This window comes from Pseudorca crassidens, chromosome 11 (genome assembly GCF_039906515.1).
Source record: "Pseudorca crassidens isolate mPseCra1 chromosome 11, mPseCra1.hap1, whole genome shotgun sequence".
NCBI classification, from domain to species: domain Eukaryota; kingdom Metazoa; phylum Chordata; class Mammalia; order Artiodactyla; family Delphinidae; genus Pseudorca; species Pseudorca crassidens.
Window position 1 is genome coordinate 61,189,057 of NC_090306.1, and position 18,000 is coordinate 61,207,056.

An 18,000-nucleotide genomic window follows, 5' to 3' on the forward strand; every position below is an offset into this window, starting at 1 on the left:
TGAGCTAGGGCTAGCTCTCTTTTTATCTTGTAGAAATGTAGTAGCCTTTTCCTAAGCCCAGGTGGGTGGTTTGTAAGCTCAAGAAAGAGCCCCGTTGAGGGGGAGGTTATAAAAGGCCAGGAGAACTGTTGCCTTTTTGCCAGGGCACACCTGATGGCTCCCCTACCCTTCAGCAAGCACCTCCTCTGCCAGTGCATTTTGTGTGGGGGCACGGGCTGTGATTAGAGCTGTAGGATAGGGAGCCTAGCTCTGCATGGTGCCTTGGGCTGCTGGTGCAGTGGAAAGAGGGTTGGAATTGCAGTCAGAGGATTCAGACCTGTGTTCTCCTGGCTTGGCTAATCACTAGCTGCTTCCTAGGTTCAATTGCTTCATTTGTAAAATAGCAGTAATAATTCCCACCTAACAGGGTTGTTGTGATGAAATCATATGAGTGGAAGTGCTTTGTAAAGGGTACAGATATGAGGCATTATTGTGATGCTTCCCTGATGACCATAGAGGGGGAATTAGCAGCCTGTTTTTGCAAATATTTCCTTGTTCTCTTTTGACCTTGAAGAAAGGATCAGGCACCATAAAGAGTGGTAATGGAAATCTGGGGAAATATTTTACGCATAATTATATCATCCAGCATTGTCTCCGTACAGTTCCCAAAGGCAGGGCAATGCAATTAGACAGCTGGGTGCAGTGGGAAAAAATCCCTGGAGAAGGAGTGAGCAGCCATGAGTTTTCACTCGGCCATCAGCTAGTCATGGGGTCTTAGTTACATCACTTAATCCATCTGGACCTCAGTTTCCTTGTCTAAAAATATCCACTTTGCTTCAACCAAAGGACATTAAGAGCCCAAAGTGACACAGTGTGTGAGAAGACTCTTGAACTTTGAACCTAATGTTAGTCTTACCTTTATTATCTGCCGATTTAGAAAATAGGGCATTATTGCAAAAGTTATTAAAAACAGAAATAGAGCATTTAGTGTCCTGGTCAAAAGACTAGTTTCTTTATACAGAGAAGGATGCCATCAGATTTTATCTTAGTCTGGTACCGGAAACTGCCTATCTGCTGCTGTGCTGAAAATTCTGAGGTCATCCAGGATTGAACGTGGAATTATGCTGATAATCAGAGTGTATCATGGAGTGATGGGGAGGGATCCGCTTATTTGGGGGTAGGTTAGGGTGGAGAGGAGAACTTAGTCTTCAGTTAACTCAGGACAAAGGAAGACTCTATCACTGGGAAAATTTAAACCTGAGATTTAAGTATTAAATTTCTGCCCTTCTACGAACACCTATTGTAAGGAGATTTTACCCATGAAATCCATCGTGATAGTTGCAGCAACATATCCTTGGATGAAGCTAGCCTGGAGGTTGCTGAAAGAGACCAGTTACTAAGTGGTTCCATTAAGGATTCTTCTTCTTTTTTTTGCCTGCAGAGATCCTTTTTTAGCTACTTTTCTTGCTTCCTTTTTTTTGTTCCCCTACAATGGGGCCACGCCTTGGCCAGTGGTTCCCAAACTTCAGTCATTTTCATATCATCTTCCCAGTTTCTGCCTCATTTGCCTGCTATTCATACTATTAATTATTTTTTCCAAGATTTTAAGCTTTATTTCAAAAAGAGATACTACCAGAAAATCAGTAGTTTGAGTTTTAGGTTTTTTTGGAAAATATATAAAAATAAATAAATCTGGGGATTATATGACAATAAACTAATTTCCTCCCAAACAATCATGCATACCACCAGTGGGATGTGGATTGATCTGGGAAATGATAAAGTTCATAATTATCACACATTTTATAGGGCCCTTTATATATCTTAATGTCCTCCCCTTGTTAAAAATGAGACAGGAAATCCTACACATAGTTACTATTCTTATTAATAGAGACAATGGTTGGAAAACATTTCCATGTTTTAGTCAAGCAAACGGTGAGAAGGTTGTCTTTTCCTCTTTTGTGGGCACTTGGTACCTTTTTGCTTACAAGTTGGACAAGAGCAGCCCATGGCATCCCTTTTATTGTGTCCTGAAGGTGATTAAGAGATGTTGCTTATATTTCCACAGGAAAAACATGTAAATATGGTTCATATTGAGTCCAGGAAATCTCGGCGAAGAAGTTCGGAAGTTGAAATCTTTGTGGACTGTGAGTGTGGCAAAACGGAATTCAATGAGCTCATTCAGTCACTGAAATTTCAAACCACGATTGTGACGCTGAATCCGCCAGAGAACATTTGGACAGAGGAAGAAGGCAAGACCAGTTTTTGCTTGTCGGGTGATTTTGCAAATCTGACAAATGTTGCAAAGGGGACAATACAATCTGTGAGCTAATATTTTGAACCTGCACTGTGTTTCCAGCAGAGCTAGAGGATGTGCCCTGGTTTCCCCGGAAGATCTCTGAGTTAGACAAATGTTCTCACAGAGTTCTCATGTATGGTTCTGAGCTGGATGCCGATCACCCAGTAAGTGTGCAGTAAAATCCATTCCACATGTGCTCTTCCAGCTCTGCCCGTCTGCCAGGCAGTGTGCCATCTTCTGTGCTGTAATGCTGTATTATAGAGCAGTTTATTATTTATTCCCCATAACTGAGAGCAGACTTTAAAATGATAGTTTCCCTGTACATAGGCGTTGGCTGGAAGCAGGTTAGAAGGATGGCATTTCCACCTAGCATTTATTTTTAAAAGGGTTGGAGAGAGGAGGAGGGTATAAACCTTGGAGAATATTTCAACAGAATTAGACAGCCTGAAAAATACTTGAAGATGGTGACCCTTGGAAAAACAATGAACTGAAGTTGATCACCTCGTTGGGAAACTGGGAAGGACTGTAGGCATTAAGGGGCTCAGTGAGAGAGTAAAATTCTCCTTGCTATTTTTCTTGATTGGAGGTAGTAAGGGGTAGAGTAATGTGGTGGACTTCAGTCTCAGTGGAAAGGCAGAGGGTGATAGAATAAGACCATAATGGAAGATGCCTCTCTTTCCCCATCTACCCTGAATCTATTTATCGCCATCTCTCCTCTACTCCAATAAAAATGACCACCTTTAAAGAAATATGATATGTAGTAAGCATTTCCCATTATTCCCTCTCTCCCCCTTTACATCAGTTTTTATTTAATACAAGAGGCCTGGAGCTTCTTTATGGTCGGAATGAAGTACAGTTAATAGTCTGGGAGAAGCAATCAATATACTCATTTGTTACAAGCAACTCCCCCCTCCCCCGGTGCCCCTTCTTTAAAAATGAGCATATTAAAGGGTGAAACCCAAGCAGATTGGTCATGCTTATAGGAGACTTTGTGGTCTGAGGGTAATGGTTTTCAGATATTCATTTTATTTAAATGGAGGATATCTGGAAATCTGATAGTGAGACTGTAGGCAGTGGTTCTCTAAGTGTGGTCCTGGGACCAACCACATCAGTATCACCTGGGAGCTGGTTTGAACAAGCCCACACTTCAGTTTGAGAACCATTGCTTTAAAGGAAACTGACAACTTCAGCAAGAGGGAATTTCTCAGTGGAACCAGTCTTTTGGCAAAAATACAAATTCAAACCAATTCATAGCATACCATTCAAACAAATGGTCAAAAAAACCTAATTCAATTTCATGATTTTCAAAAAGCTGAATTCACTCAAAGACACAGTGTGTTATATTTGCCAGCATAATTCCCAGCAGTTCACTTGTAAGCTCCTGAACTTTAGAAAAATACTCAGAAGTGTTTTTAATAATCGTCCATTTGTTTATCTTCCCCTTTTCCACCTCAGAGGAGTCAGAATTAGCACAGAAGCCTGATTTAAGAGCTTAGCAGTAACAGGACTGCCCAGACACCAGCTGTTAATTTGGAGGATGACCTTAGGCAAGTTCCTTTACTTCTGCAACTCAAATTCTTTATGTAAAAGGGGGAAATAAAATGCTTATTGAGCTCAAAGGGGGTGTTTGAAAAGCCTAGTTAATAAAACAACTGGAAAGCATTTTGGCAAGAGTGAATGCTTAATTCCAGGAAAGGAAATGCTGTATTAAATCATCCTGATCAATGCCTGGACAGTAAAGGATTTTTTGCTAACCTCTTATTTCCAAATGCTCCCCTTAGTCTAGTTTGGAAATTACTCAGCCTGGAGAAGGGGGTCAGAACAACCACAGGAACCACTGACCTTGCTGTGAAAAAATTTATTCTAATACCCAGCATAAATTTTCCTGGGCTTAATTTTGTTCCATTACTCCTAATTACACCCACCTTATGATACCTTCTCTTATTTTCTATGCAGCCATTTGAAATAATTGCAAGTACTTAGCAATCTCCTACCTCACTCATCATTTTTTTTTTTACCGTATGTATTTCTTTTATAAGCACACCAAATATTCATTATGCACAATTTGATATTGGTAAGTTGGTGGTTTTTTATAAGTTATTATTTGATGAAGATAGAAAAAAGTTTCTAAGGAATTTTTGTGCTTGGGAATAATTCCAGTCCTAAGGCAGGGATGATTACGTTAGGATGGCACTCTTGTGCTGAGATGGCTCAGAAGGGGCTTGGAATGTGTCAGGCTGCTGAGGCTCCCTAGAAAGGGTTAAATACGTAGGTCCATCCATCTTAAACTTTAATGGACAAACAGATCACGTGGAGGATCTTTGCAAAATGCAGATGGGTGCACCTGAGATTCTGCATTTCTAGTGAGCTCCCAGTTGAGGCTTACAGTGGAGATCTGCGGACCACACTTTGAGTAGCAAGGATCTACACTGAGAGGGTCTTTCAAAGTGTGAGTCAACGTCCCTGCATAAGGTGCTTATTAAAAATGCAATATGTTGAGGCTCATCTGAAGCCTACTGAATGAGAACTTCCAGGGACGGACCCTGGAATCTGCATTTAAACAGATTTCCCGGAGATTCTGATGAACTCTAAAGTTTGAGAACTAATGTCCTAACTCAGTGATTTTCGGCCCTAGCTTTCCATTCAGATAATCTCTGGAGAACTAAAAAATTTCCTGTGCCAGGATCTCACCTCAGAGTGCTTAAATCAGAACCTCTGAGAATGTGTCCAGGTTTGGAGTGCTATTTAAAGCTCCGCAAATGATTCCAGTATTCCCCCAGGTTGACTTTTTGGGATAGCCAACGTACGTTCAGCTGAGCACTTTTGGGTACCAGCTGGGTCTTGATTTAAATCAAGTTCCTCTTGATTTAAATTGAGAGAGGAAGGGTGCAGCAGATACTCTCTGGGTGCTAGTGTTGCCAGATTTAGCAAATAAAAATATATGATGCCTAGTTAAATTTGCATTTCACATAAACAACAAATTTTTTTTGGTATAAGTATGCCCCAAATATTGCATGGGTGTTCTCTATTTTTATCTGGTAACCTTATCCCTGGCATCAATTTAGAATGGCTGGCCAAGGAATGCTGTGTCTCTGTAATCGCTAGTGTAGCTAGCATCCCTGTCTTGTTTTGCCAGTCCACAGTTCAATGCTGGAAGCTCTGGTTCACCCATAACACTTGTGTAATCACCGCCACACTAGGCTGATGAGGCATGATGAGTAAATCACTCTCTTTCATGCCTGGAAAAGGTGCAGGTGTTTGCCAAGGAGAGATACTCGAGATTCTCTGGGAAGCCCAGCAGATTACGGTGCTGTTACCATGGTGTCCGGTTTGGCAGGAACCAGGGAACAGATGCTGAGCTTTTCACATAACTCTTTTCCTTTTGTCACGGGCTGCTTTCTTTTTGAGTAATCAAGGTGCTTGGAATTCTTGTTTACCACCACCAGGTTGCTTGGTGTGACTAGTGAGTGTTGAAATTCATACTTTCTAGCGACCATGTCTACCCTCTATGGCATAAGACCTTTTCTTAGCTCACATACCCATTTGTAAAGGTGGTCACACATTTTGTAACTATGGTCACGAATTTTGCATATACACATTTGAAGGCTCCGCAAGCCTGCCTATGAACTCCTGTTTAAAAACTCCCAATTTGTAGCAGAAGAAAGAAAGTTCTAGCTTTAAGGGCGGGGGTACTTCACTTTTGCAGGGCCTTTGGGTGACCTCAGGGCACTCGCTGTCTCCCTCTGTTAGTGACCTTTTGTCTTTCCTGAGAGAAAGGCTGTTGGCAATGGACGTTCTTTGTTTCTGTTCAGCATACGGTCCTGTGAAGATTTCTGACCGCAAGGCCAGTTCTCCTTCAGCTGGAAGAGAGAACAGAACGAGTTTCTCTGAGTTGAGGTTCCTCTTGAGTAGCCCCCTTGCGTAAGTGTCTTGAGTGGACACTGGGTGAGCAGAGGTAGTCCAGGCCTTTGTAGGCCTGTCCCAGTTCTCCTTCCAGAGCCCACGACCCCTGCAGCTTGTCTCCTTGCCTGGCCTCCCTTCTCAGACTGGTCAGCACGTCCTGGTTTCCCTTTGGGTTTTCAGGGTTGAGCAGGTAAGAAGTTAGATTGAAACAACTCCTGCTGGGCTTCCAGCTGTCTGAACAAACAACCCTGGAAAGAACTGATTGTCTGAAACTACCTGAAGGAAAAGAAAATGGAAAGTCTGTTGACTAGAGGAGATGATTGAGTAAACCAGGAAGTCCTCTTAGAAGGATTCCACTTGATGGGAGAATGGCAGACAGGATGTTTAATTTCCCAAGTGCATGATGATGGGTAAAATCTTGAACTTGGCTGAAGACTAGTCAGAGCTATAGGAACTCAGGGGAATGGAGCTAGCCTGCTATCGTGCGTGGATCCCTTGTAATCGATTTTGCATTTGTGTGGCTGTACTCATAACATACAGCAAAACCTCTTTATTCATCCTAATTTGGGGTGTTGATGATTATTCTGAATGATAGAATTTTAATACATGTACACTTATTGGTAATTTACACAAAGCAATTAAATTTAGGTTCTTAGTGAAAAATCCATGTTAAAGGGACCTATTTTAATGAACAGATAAGATTAATTTGTAATTAAGATCAATTACATGTAAATGATACTTGAAAACCAAAGGATATTTTTCACAATATCAGTTTGCTTAACTAAGCCGTTCTGCCTACTTCATGGAAAGGTTAACTTTAGTCTGAATTCCCACACATCCCAAATTAAGACAGCCCAAATTTAATGAGGTTTTACTGTAAGTACAATTCGCTTCTGCCTGTGTCATCAAGGTGGTTATCCAAGGGAAAAAAAATTACATTTGAATTGGACACTCAATAAACATCACAGTGATTTTTTTTAGGTCTTCTGCAGCTAATTTTTTTGGCAGTCTGTTAAATAACTTAATCTCTTTTCTGTTTAAGGGATTTAAAGACAATGTCTATCGACAGAGAAGGAAGTATTTTGTGGATGTAGCCATGGGTTATAAATAGTAAGTACCTGTGTAACTCTTTCCTGTGACTTGTTGCTGGTGAGTTAGGAAAAACACATGCTGCGTTAAACAGACCTGTCTTCTCTTCACTTTAACTTTTGCAGAAAGTAGACATGAACCATTTTAAACACTCACCAGCTCTGTAGCCAACACGGACATTTGACATCCGGGATATAATTGTAAAATAATGAGAGCTGCGGGCCACATACCAAGTGCTACGTTTTCACCATTGTACTCATAGCTCAGCTAAGGCAAGGAGCCATCTTTGTACACTCTTCAGGGCCTGGAAAGTGTTTTCATTTTACTTTTTTTTTTTTTTTTTTTTTGCGGTACGCAGGCCTCCCACCGTCGCGGCCCCTCCCGCCGCGGAGCACAGGCTCCGGACGCGCAGGCTCAGCGGCCATGGCTCACGGGCCCAGCCGCTGCGCGGCACGTGGGATCTTCCCGGACCGGGGCACGAACCCGTGTTCCCTGCATCGGCAGGCGGACTCTCAACCACTGTGCCACCAGGGAAGCCTCCTAATTTTACTTTTGACTTGACTTTTCAGTAACGCCCTTCCATGTCCAGCTTCCCCAGTGAAAGTAGAGGATTCAGCAAGAATGGTGAAAAGACTCATGTAAGAAGCCATAATAGAAATGGCTTTGCTTTACAGGAAAAGGAAAGCTTCCCATAAACTGGAGGGTTTATGGAAGAGTTTCATATCCAGTCCGGGATCAGTGTTGGGGTGGAACTGGAGAGCCTCAGGACGGGGCTGAGGACTGTGCATAGTGCGTGGTGCTAAGTGGCAGTGACAGGAGGTTTGTGACCGGCAACAATGCAGTGGTCGTGACCGCAGGCCACACGTAGAAAGCTGGAATGGATGTTAGGCCTCTATTTATTCTGCTCACACTAATAAAGCTTACAGACCGTTGTAGCACAGTCAGTCTTTCCTTTGGTATGTGATCACCTACATGAATCTTCTGATCAGAACAAAACGTAAATCCATACCTGGTAGGGAAGTGCCTTTCTTATTCTAGTTGAGACTAGTGAGAATCTTGACTGTCCTGTAGGGCAGGTTTGTCTTTGGTGAGAATTTAGGACATTACACGTGTTACAGCCGGTACCAGTGTTTGCTTTTTTTTTTTTTTAAAGGAATCTGACATATAGGTGCTTAAAGCAAAGTGAGAGGATTCCCAACCACACCTTTGATTGACAGTCATTTGCTCATTTCTAACCTCCTTTGATGCTTTGTTGCTCTTCTCTTCCTTCTCCCAGACATCCTTCATTCTTTCTCCACCATGCTTATTAGCATGAAAACCAAGATTCTTTGGCAGACGCTTTTCCACGTGTGTCTACTCCAGCCCCATCTTCTCTGTTCCAAGCAGGCTCTCGACCCTCTTTAGACAACTGTGACTTTCTGCCCCCTCACAACGTCAGCATGCTCACGGCTTGTCCTGGCCTGAGCCCAACCTCATGCCCCCTTTTTACCCTCAGCACCATCACTCACTAGATCCATCTCCCAGTGTTTCCCAGGCAAATGCCAAGAGAGGACTCTGATTGGCCACATTCACTTTTTCACATCAGGCCCTGATAAATGGAGCTTTAATACTAGTACCCCTTGGATCACAGATCCTCCCTGTGGAATCAGGTCATATCTGCATAGATGAGTGTAGGCAGGACAGGCCTTTGGGGCATGACCTGCCTAGGACTTGGTAAAAGCTCAGTTCTTGGCAGAGACTTCCTCTTTAGATAAAACAGATAGATAAAAATGTATTTTGTACATAGATGCTGTATGTAATGTATCATATATATAAGAACAAAATATGTATGTATGTACATAAAAGATTTTGTTAGCATGGTGACCAAGGGACTACCTCAAATATTAGTTATTTCTTCTTACTAGAGCCAAGAAACTGGACAAGGACAAGCTGGTAATGTGGTGGCACTTATAAAACTGGTATGTATGAGTCAACCAGTTTCAAGGAACATTGATAATGGGCGGTCTTACGGTTTTAAAGAAAACATACTTATGTGGAGAGGAGAGGAAAAGAGCATATAGTTAAAACAATGGAGGGTGAGGCCCTCAAAGTGTTAACAAGAGTTTGCATTTGCCATTTTCCCTCAGCTAAAGCGTGAAATTGAGGTGTGGTGTCTATGGAAGACAAAAGTAAGAACTGGAGGTTGGACGTGGTGGAGGTTTTATACAAAGGAGGGCTGCATGCAGGTAGAGCATTCCAGGATCTGGTCCCGGTTTGGAGGGGCCTGACTCTTAGTTCAGGAGGCTGAGGTAGGCAGGGCACCACCAATTCATCATTACACAGGGAGAAACCACTCTCACAGCATGCACAAAACTCCCCCAGTCATGACCCCAGAGAGGCCAAATTACACTATTCGGTGGATACAGAGTCAAAGCAAAGGGTGTTTAGCTAAGGGAGTTTGGAATCCAGGGACATTAACCCTCTCCCCTGGACAATGCTGGCTACGTAGAGTAACAAAGTGATTAAAACCTAGGGTTTTGGAGTCAGGCAATGTGGGGTTCAAGCTGTAGCTCCACTGCTTCCTAGCTGGGTGAGCAGCCTCACTCTGCCTCTCAGGTCCTCCATCTGGGACGTATGTCAGGATCACGAAAGAGAACGCATGTGCTGTGTTGGGCACGGAGATGGCACATGATTTGTGATCATAAGTGCCTGTTACTGCTACTACATCCTCCCTCTCCCTTTCCTCAGGCTGTCTTCAGTTTCCTGTTGATCTACTGGTTTATTCTTTAGCTATGTTAACGCCATTGTTTATGCTCCACCTTAGCAAATACTATAGCTCAAACGTCCGTAGAAGTAATCCTTGAAAGGAAACTCCTCCAGTTTCTCATTTAAAGGCTGCTCATATACTGATACTTTTCGTGCTGACCAACCTCGCTCTTTATGGAGAGATTTCATAGAAAGCGATCGTATTCCCATTTGTGTGTGCGGGAAGCTGCCAAGATAGTGAGAACAGATCGCCCGTTGCCTTAGGTGTTTCTTGTACGTGGACAGTGTGAGCAAAGTGCCTGCCAGGAGTGGTTAATCCTGGAAAACACAAACCTAAGACTTGAGGGAAGTAGAGAGAAAAGGATCATTCCTTAGTGCCCCTCATGCCATCATTGCTGTGGCTTCTCTGAGTATGACCTTGAGAATGGATAAGGGCTAGCCATTGTGTGTGTGTGTGTGTGTGTGTGTGCGCGCGCGTGCGCGCGCACATGCGCGTGCAAGCTCATGCAATAGTGCTGGTGGGGTGGGGCACAGGTGCTCACAAAACCCAAGTGGGTCTGAGCCACGGTCTCCAGTGTGCCGTGCAGTAAGGAAGGTTTCCTTTTGGTTTAACAGAAAATAAAGATGCAATTTCTAATTGCAATACGTATTTTTCTAGTGCTGATGGCTTTCCGAGTGAGCAAAGGAAAAAGACGTCAATACAATAATTACTTAAAATCAGCTCATTTGTGTGGCTTCTGGCAGCGTGCTGCGATCTGATTTTCCAAACCAAAGCTTGGAACCACGCTGGCTTGAAGAGAAGATTATCTGAAATTGGGGTGGTCCTGAAAAATCCAGCATGCGCCGTCTCTGCAAATATAGTTTGGTAATACCAAAATTAGGGACTGTTTGGACATGGGGAGAATAACTCAATTCCCTGTTGGTAATTCGCTCGGGTTTATGGGCACTGAGAAGAAGTCCAATATATGGTGGTGTATTTGGTGGTGGTGTTGTAGCAATTGGCAGGATGGAGTCTGAGGTGTCAAAAGATCAAGAGAAGGAAAAGAAGAGAAATACAGAATAATGTATATTGAAACCACGGCCAAGAAGCCCTCTGGGGAATTCATGTTGAGTACTGTATTTTCTATGATAGTCTTGAGAGGATAAAGCAGGGGGAAAGAATCAACACAAGCAGAGAAAAATGAAAACAAATTCCACTCCATGATGGGACAACAGCAGGCTCAAAGTCTGTGTTACCATGAAACCTAAAGGGGAGAGGGAGTGGGGACGTTCAGCCTGCTGGGAACTGTTGATAGGTGCCACTCAGGGGAGTTTCTGATTGACAGCGTTGCCAAGAAACAGGATTGATTACCCAGAGGCCCGCAGACAGACCTGAGCTGCGGGGCCACGAGGGTCTGGAAGGCCTAACTGCCTGACCATTAACAGCAGAGGAAACATTCATTAATGTAAATATCATTCTCCATAGCAGACCTGAGAAGGAAGGCTGTGGATGGGGAGGGCACTGTTTCTAAAATAATCGGTGAGACAACGGGCAGATCACACCCAGTCCTCCTCCACCCAAGTAAAAGAAATCCTAGTATAAACAGAAAAAGAAGCCCCTGGTGATTAGACAGTGTGAAGAGCCTATAGATGTGCAGTTCAGATGAAATGGAAGTGCTTGGGGGAGGGGGACTGTGATAGTGTAGCTGTTAGGTTTGTCTGAAACCCTCCAGTTCTCTGCCATTGGCACCTTCATATTTTAAGCCCGGCATTAGCTTTGCTATATTTCTGTATGTAGGTTTCACCATTGCTGTATTGTTGGGGAAGAAAACTCAGTAATATATATTTTTTCAACTGACTAGATATAAACACCTTTTTCTTTGGGAGCTACTGTAATGATTATTCCTCAGCAATGGGCATGCATATTTAATTTAATTATATCTTTGGTGAGGGTAGCCGTAGTTATTTCAATCCATCTTACTGTCTTGGAAAGAGGCCCCGAGCTCTGACTTTAATTTTGCCACTCTTGTTTGCTTAAATTGAATACTACTGTGATTATGTTTTGTTATGAATGTGTTTTCTTCTGGTTGAAATCGAGGTGGTATATGAATCTCATGTTCTTTTCATGGGGTTGCTTCCTCTTTGATTTATTATTTTGTTAGCCCATGGAATCTGAAATGTAAACAGGTAAATGCAAATATCAATGAGTAAGGTAAACAAGGGAGTTCCAACATATCAGAATTTGCTTAAAGTTGAAAAATTCCCTAATTTGCCAAGAAAACTCATTTGGTTTCAGATTAAGGGATCCAAGTGATTCCTTAACATCGCTCAGCCTCAGTAAAATAGAGACAATAGTATCTCCTCTGTAAAATGGAGATAATAGTATCTCTTCTGCCTCTCTCCCGGGAGTGTTTTAAGGGTAAAATGAAATCAATGGAACATTGCTCTATGGTGTACTTTATTATTACCTTTATCAAAACAATAGTGAAGGAATCTAGACCAAAAGCTTGGGGTTTACTCAGACCCCTGATCCACTTGGAGGGCTTTTGTTGCTTTCTCCAGTTTCTCTTTTGATCTGAGAGACAGTGTGTGGAGTGGTTAAGAGTGCAGAAATTGGAGCTGGACTGCCTGGGGTGAATTCCAGCTTCACCACTTACCAGCTGAATGACGCCTGCAAATTATTTGTCTTCTGTGCCTCAGTTTCCTTATCTGTAAAGTGGGAATAACTCTACCACTGCTCTGTAGGATTGTTGTAAGGATTAAATGAGCTAATATATCAACAACACTTTGAACACTGCTCAGGAACTGATGTATAAGTATTTGCTACTACTGTTACAATATTTTTCTCACTTCAAACCATGTCTCCTTTTTGTCTATCCTCATGCACCAGATCTTTTTATTACCCTTTGGTGAATACTCTTCTTCACTCCCCTTGGCCAAGGCTTTCTTTAAGCCCTGACTTCCGTCTGATTTTTGTACTGTATCATTCATTGCTGTGTAACAAATGACCCCCAAATTGGGCAGCTTAAAACAACAAAGTTATTATCTCACAAAGTTTCTGAGGGTCAGGAATTAAAGAGCAGCTTGGCTGGGTGGTTCTGCATCAGGGTTTCTCATGAGGCTAGAGTCAAAGTGTTGACCAGGGAAGCAGTCATCTGAAGGCTGGACGGGGGCTGGAAGATCTGCTCCCAGTATGGTTATTCACATGGCTGTTGGCAGGAGGTCATAGTTTCTTGCCTGAGTGTCCTTAAGATATGGCAGCTGGCTTCCTCCAAATCAAGTGGTCCAAAAGAGAACAGGGCAGAATCTACCATGCTTTTTATAACCTAGCCTCAGAAGTGACTTACCATCACTCCTGATATACTCTGTTGGTTTCATAGCCCAACTCTGATACACTGCAGGAGGGGACTACGCACAGGCATTGATACCAGGAGGTAGGGTTCATTGGGGACTGTCTTGGAGGCTGGCTACCAAATACATTTAAATTGTGTTTAATTTTATTTCTTTAAGACCCTCCCTAACTGCTCTACCACAGTGGGTACTAATGCATTTTCTGCAGAACTAATTCTCATGAAAGCAGAGGTAGCATGGTGTAGTGGAACATGTGGCAGAATGTATAGGCTTTGGAGCTAAACAGAACTGGGTTTGAATTCCTGCTCCATCACTTACAGGCTCTGTGGCTGTGAGCACTGACCTAGTCTCTGGGTCTTAGTGCCCTCATCTTAAAATAGGCACAATATCTACCTTGTATGGTTGGCAGGATTATCAATGATTACAGGGCTGATTGGTACAAACTGGTGTTGAATCTGTGATAGATATGATTATTATTATCAAGTGTTAAGTAGCTGATGGTTCCTCGATTCCATGTAATCGTCTGTTAAGCTCACCTAAAATGAACAAAGTATCTTAAGGAGTGAACGAGTTAGGGAATTTCAGGCTCCATGATGGACTGGGTTAAAGGAGCTTTTAAAAAAATATGTGTGGGGTGTGTGTGTGTGTGTGTGTGTGTGTGTGTGTACACTACAGTTTCAGGTAACTCATGCACACAGCTTGCTTCTTCAGTCTGAAAAATTGACTCTCTCGAATGCCTTCGCAGGCCAGTGAGTCTCAGCTAAGGTTAAAGGGAGCAGATGGTGGCTGGGCTGTGTTGGACTCATTTCTGAATGGCTGATGGTGGTAGAAATGTTCACCAAAGCTGGACTTCTCAGCCGTCAGGCTCAGGCAGTTTTAGCTTCCTTTTGTTAAATTCCTGCCACGTGCTGGACATTGTGTTAAACACGTTGCTTATGGTCTCTCATTAGCCTCACAATAAGCCTTTGAGATAGGTGCCATTACTGCTCTCATTTTGAAGATAAGGAAACTGAGGTTCAGAGACATTAAGAAACTTACTAAAGGTGACACAGCAGATTGTGTCACCTGCATAAACACCAGTTATTGATGCTTTAATTTCTCTGAAATTGAGTAGTAAATAGAAGAGTAGAATGAAAGTAAATATTTTGTAGTTCTAGTTTTATTTCCCAGTGACCAGAATAGTTTCTGAATAAGATCACTTTCACGGGTACCTCTCTTATAGAATCTAAATGTCTTTCTTTGCTCAAGAAGGCACATCTTTTCTTTCCTTCTTCTCCTTTTTGGTCTGGAAGTGGCCATAGCACTTCCCTTTGACATAGGTGGCATCATACACAGGTTGACTATAACAGTGACAGAACGAAGGGACTTGGCATTTTAAAAAGTCATTCTTCTCTTTACAGAATTCAGCATATTTGAAATGCACATTTCTTGTGTGTACTTAATACACTTCAGACTCTATGGAGCCTGTCTGACTTCAAGGCTGCGCTGTCTCTCTGAGGCGCCCAGGACAGGCGCCCAGGACATCTGCCTGGCCCTGGCGTGTTAGAGCCACGTGCTCGCCCTGCACAGCGACTTTGCTCTGCTCTCTCAGGCCCTGTGCTCATCTCCTCCCACCCGAAGCCTGACCCTCGTGGGATATATATCAGCTGGAAATAAACACAGCTGGGCTGAGGCTTGAAAAACAATTGCCAGGGCTTTGTCCCTCTCTGGCTTTTTCTAGTTGCTAGCCTATTTATTTCTTGATTTTTTGATTTACAAAATTGCACCCTTTGTGATTCATTTGCTTGGAGTGTAAGTACACAGCTAAACAGAGACTCTAAAACAAAATAGCCCCAAATGGGGACTAGCATATTTGAAAAGTGCAGTCACCCAGCCCAGCAGGCTCATTCAATTTGGGCGAGCTTGTGAATTTTCTACTCAGCCCCATCGGGGAGAGAGAGAGAAAATTCTCTCATTCAACATGGAATAGTGATGATTCTAACCTCCTCTCCCCATCAAAGCAGAGAGGGGCATTTTCTTACCACCTTCTTTCCTCCCACCCACAGCCCCAAATACCACGTGTTGTCAAGTGAAACCCTCTGGGGCTAAGATTCAGTAATATGCGGTGCATTCTAAGACGTTGAATAGATACATAATTGTGGAATGGATTTGCCTTGGAATAAACATATTGGGCTTCCAAGCCAACATCTCACTTCTCAGGAGGTCTCCTCAGTTTTCCCTTCACTAGGTGGCTCAGCAGGAGTCAGCCATAGGTTTGTACAGAAAAGGAAGGAAATGGATGATAGAGACAAAGGCTCCAGACAGATACGGGGTAGAGCTGTTTGCTGCCCCTCCTCTTACCTCCGGATGCCCAATGCTGTGCATACTGGGGTTTCCCTGCTCATAGGTAGCTGTGATGATTTAGTTTACGTGTGAGCTGGAGGATTACTGATGCTGAGTTTTTCCTAGGAGGCATTTGCAATTATTGCAAATTGCAGAAAAATAACTGGGGTGGCTCCACCTCTCCACCTTTCTAGAAATTTCAGTTGACCGTAGCATTTCTCATTTCATGCAAGAAGAGGCATGATTTATGGATCCTGCTTGGTTTTAGAACGTAGCTTAGAGGAATACATTACTAACAGGGCTCGTGAGTGCCACATTACCGATTTTTAGACAGACAGATCTTAATTGGAAGCATAAATAGAAGGTAGAGGAAGAATGAAAGGGAAAAGTTATGCTTCCTTAGTGGGAAAAGAACTTAACGGAGGTTGCAAGTTTTATCCTTAATAACATTTTCCTTATCAGTTTCATTGGCAGATGGTCACCTTGATGAATTGTAGGCTTTATCGTGATGGGGGACCAAGTTTTAATTTTTTCTCTTCTCTGCCCGTTTGAGAAGAGGCACCCGAGCAGGCAAATCTGTTTTCTCCCCGACTGAGCTAATTTTATCCCGTTGCATTATCCTCCATTGATTTGCTTTCCCAGCTTTTGAACGAAGCTGAGATGTATGCGGCTGTTGAGGTACTTTGTGAGTCCTGCATAAGCACCAGTTGTTGATGCTTTAATTTCTTTGAAATGGAGCGATAAATTGCAAAGCAGAACAAACCCAAATGTTCGTCGTGCTAGGGTCATTTCCCAGATGACTTGAATAGTTTCTGAGGAAGGTCACATGAGGGATTTCAGGAGTCCCTCTCTTGCAGAATCTAAATATTTTTTCTGCCCAAGAGGCAACACTTTTTTCTTTTGGTTTTCTTAAAAGAAAATCTGCATAGCTACTTCCATTTGACATAAGTGGTATTATACACAAGTTGAAAACAAGAGCAACAGAATTAAATGACATGGGTTTCTAGAAAGTTATTCTCTGTTTAGAATTCTCTACATATTTGAAGTGCACAGTGCTTGTAAGTATTTAAAAGACATCAGGCTTTATGGGAGAATCATTTTCATGCCAAATGTTTCTCTCTACCTGGAGTTTGACTCAATGGCTGAAAAGGAAGGGAGCCTGAGAGTCGCAAAGAAAGACAAAAGGGAAAATTGATTTGGAAAAGGTCTCTCCGTTCCATTTTCGGGGCTTGGTGGGTTTTTTAGATGTGCGTCAGTGCCGCAGTAGGATGTTGTCTGATTATAGCACGGCTCCCACAGCTGTGGAAGACATTAACACAGTATGGCTTACTGACAAGGACAGAAGTTGCACCAAATTCTAATGTCTTTCACGGAGAATGAGGTATGAGTATTTTTACTTTGAAATGATTTCCACAAACATGAAGGATTAAATTACTTTCACAAGTAATGTCTCAGAGGTGAATGGATTTATACGGAAGAATGTGGTTTTTTATCTCCAGACCTATTTCCGACCCTGCAGGGAAGTGATGACATTTTTTTTTTTCGTTTCTATACACCTGGAGGAAGTGAACCAACAATATCGAGTACCTGTTAGGTACTAGGCATTGGCCCTGGCACTTGGCTGATGATGTCTCATCTGATACTCTGTGTTGTGTGGTTGTCTTACTTCCCTCAGTTTCAAATGAGGAAACAGAGGCCAAACTCAATGCTAGGTACTCAAGACCTTGCTCTGAGGTGTGTTGGTTTAGAGTGGGGTCTCTAGAGCTAGGCTTCCTGAATCCAAGTACCTGCTATGCCACTTACTAGCTGTTTCATCTTGGATAGATGACTATGTCTATAAGCCTCAGTCGCAACCATAAACAGTCATTTAATTGCTGTATAAGGTGAGCACTATATGACAAAATCCATGTCATGTGCTATTATATTATTGTTATTGCTACAGTTAGATGGATGGATGGATGGATGCTATTATTAGGCCTGTGAACTGTAGGAAAACTGCATTCCCTCATCTGCTACCGAAAGAGGGAGGTCAGGGCCCAGTGGTCAGCAACATTTGGTCCCTGTTGATCAAGATGCAAGAGACATGGGATTGAACTTGGAGTTCTTGGAGACCCTAGCCTGTGTCTCTTCATCCTAGTGGCCTGAGATTGTTGGCTGCTCTTAACGCTTAGTTCTTTTCTGGATTGCATTCCCCGAGTTCCCCTTGTATATGTTGAGCATGCACGTGTTGGTGAATGTTAGACCCACTGTTGCTGCTGTTCATATTTAATTTCATGGTAGTTTTGGCAGAAGAAAATCACTCCTCTAGAATGTGACAAGGGCTTTCTGCAAGGTGA

At 42.8% G+C, this 18,000-nt stretch overlaps 1 protein-coding gene across 2 annotated transcripts in view; it reads left to right on the forward strand.

The window, feature by feature from the left end:
• TPH2 (tryptophan hydroxylase 2) overlaps positions 1-18,000 on the forward strand; it is a 107,233-nt gene that overhangs the window by 20,416 nt on the left and 68,817 nt on the right. For both annotated transcript variants that reach the window (XM_067697354.1, XM_067697355.1), the window contains exons 4-6: positions 2,045-2,228; positions 2,339-2,439; positions 7,221-7,288. In XM_067697354.1, the coding sequence (XP_067553455.1) occupies positions 2,045-2,228; positions 2,339-2,439; positions 7,221-7,288 (353 nt within the window). The remainder of the gene's footprint in view (positions 1-2,044; positions 2,229-2,338; positions 2,440-7,220; positions 7,289-18,000) is intronic.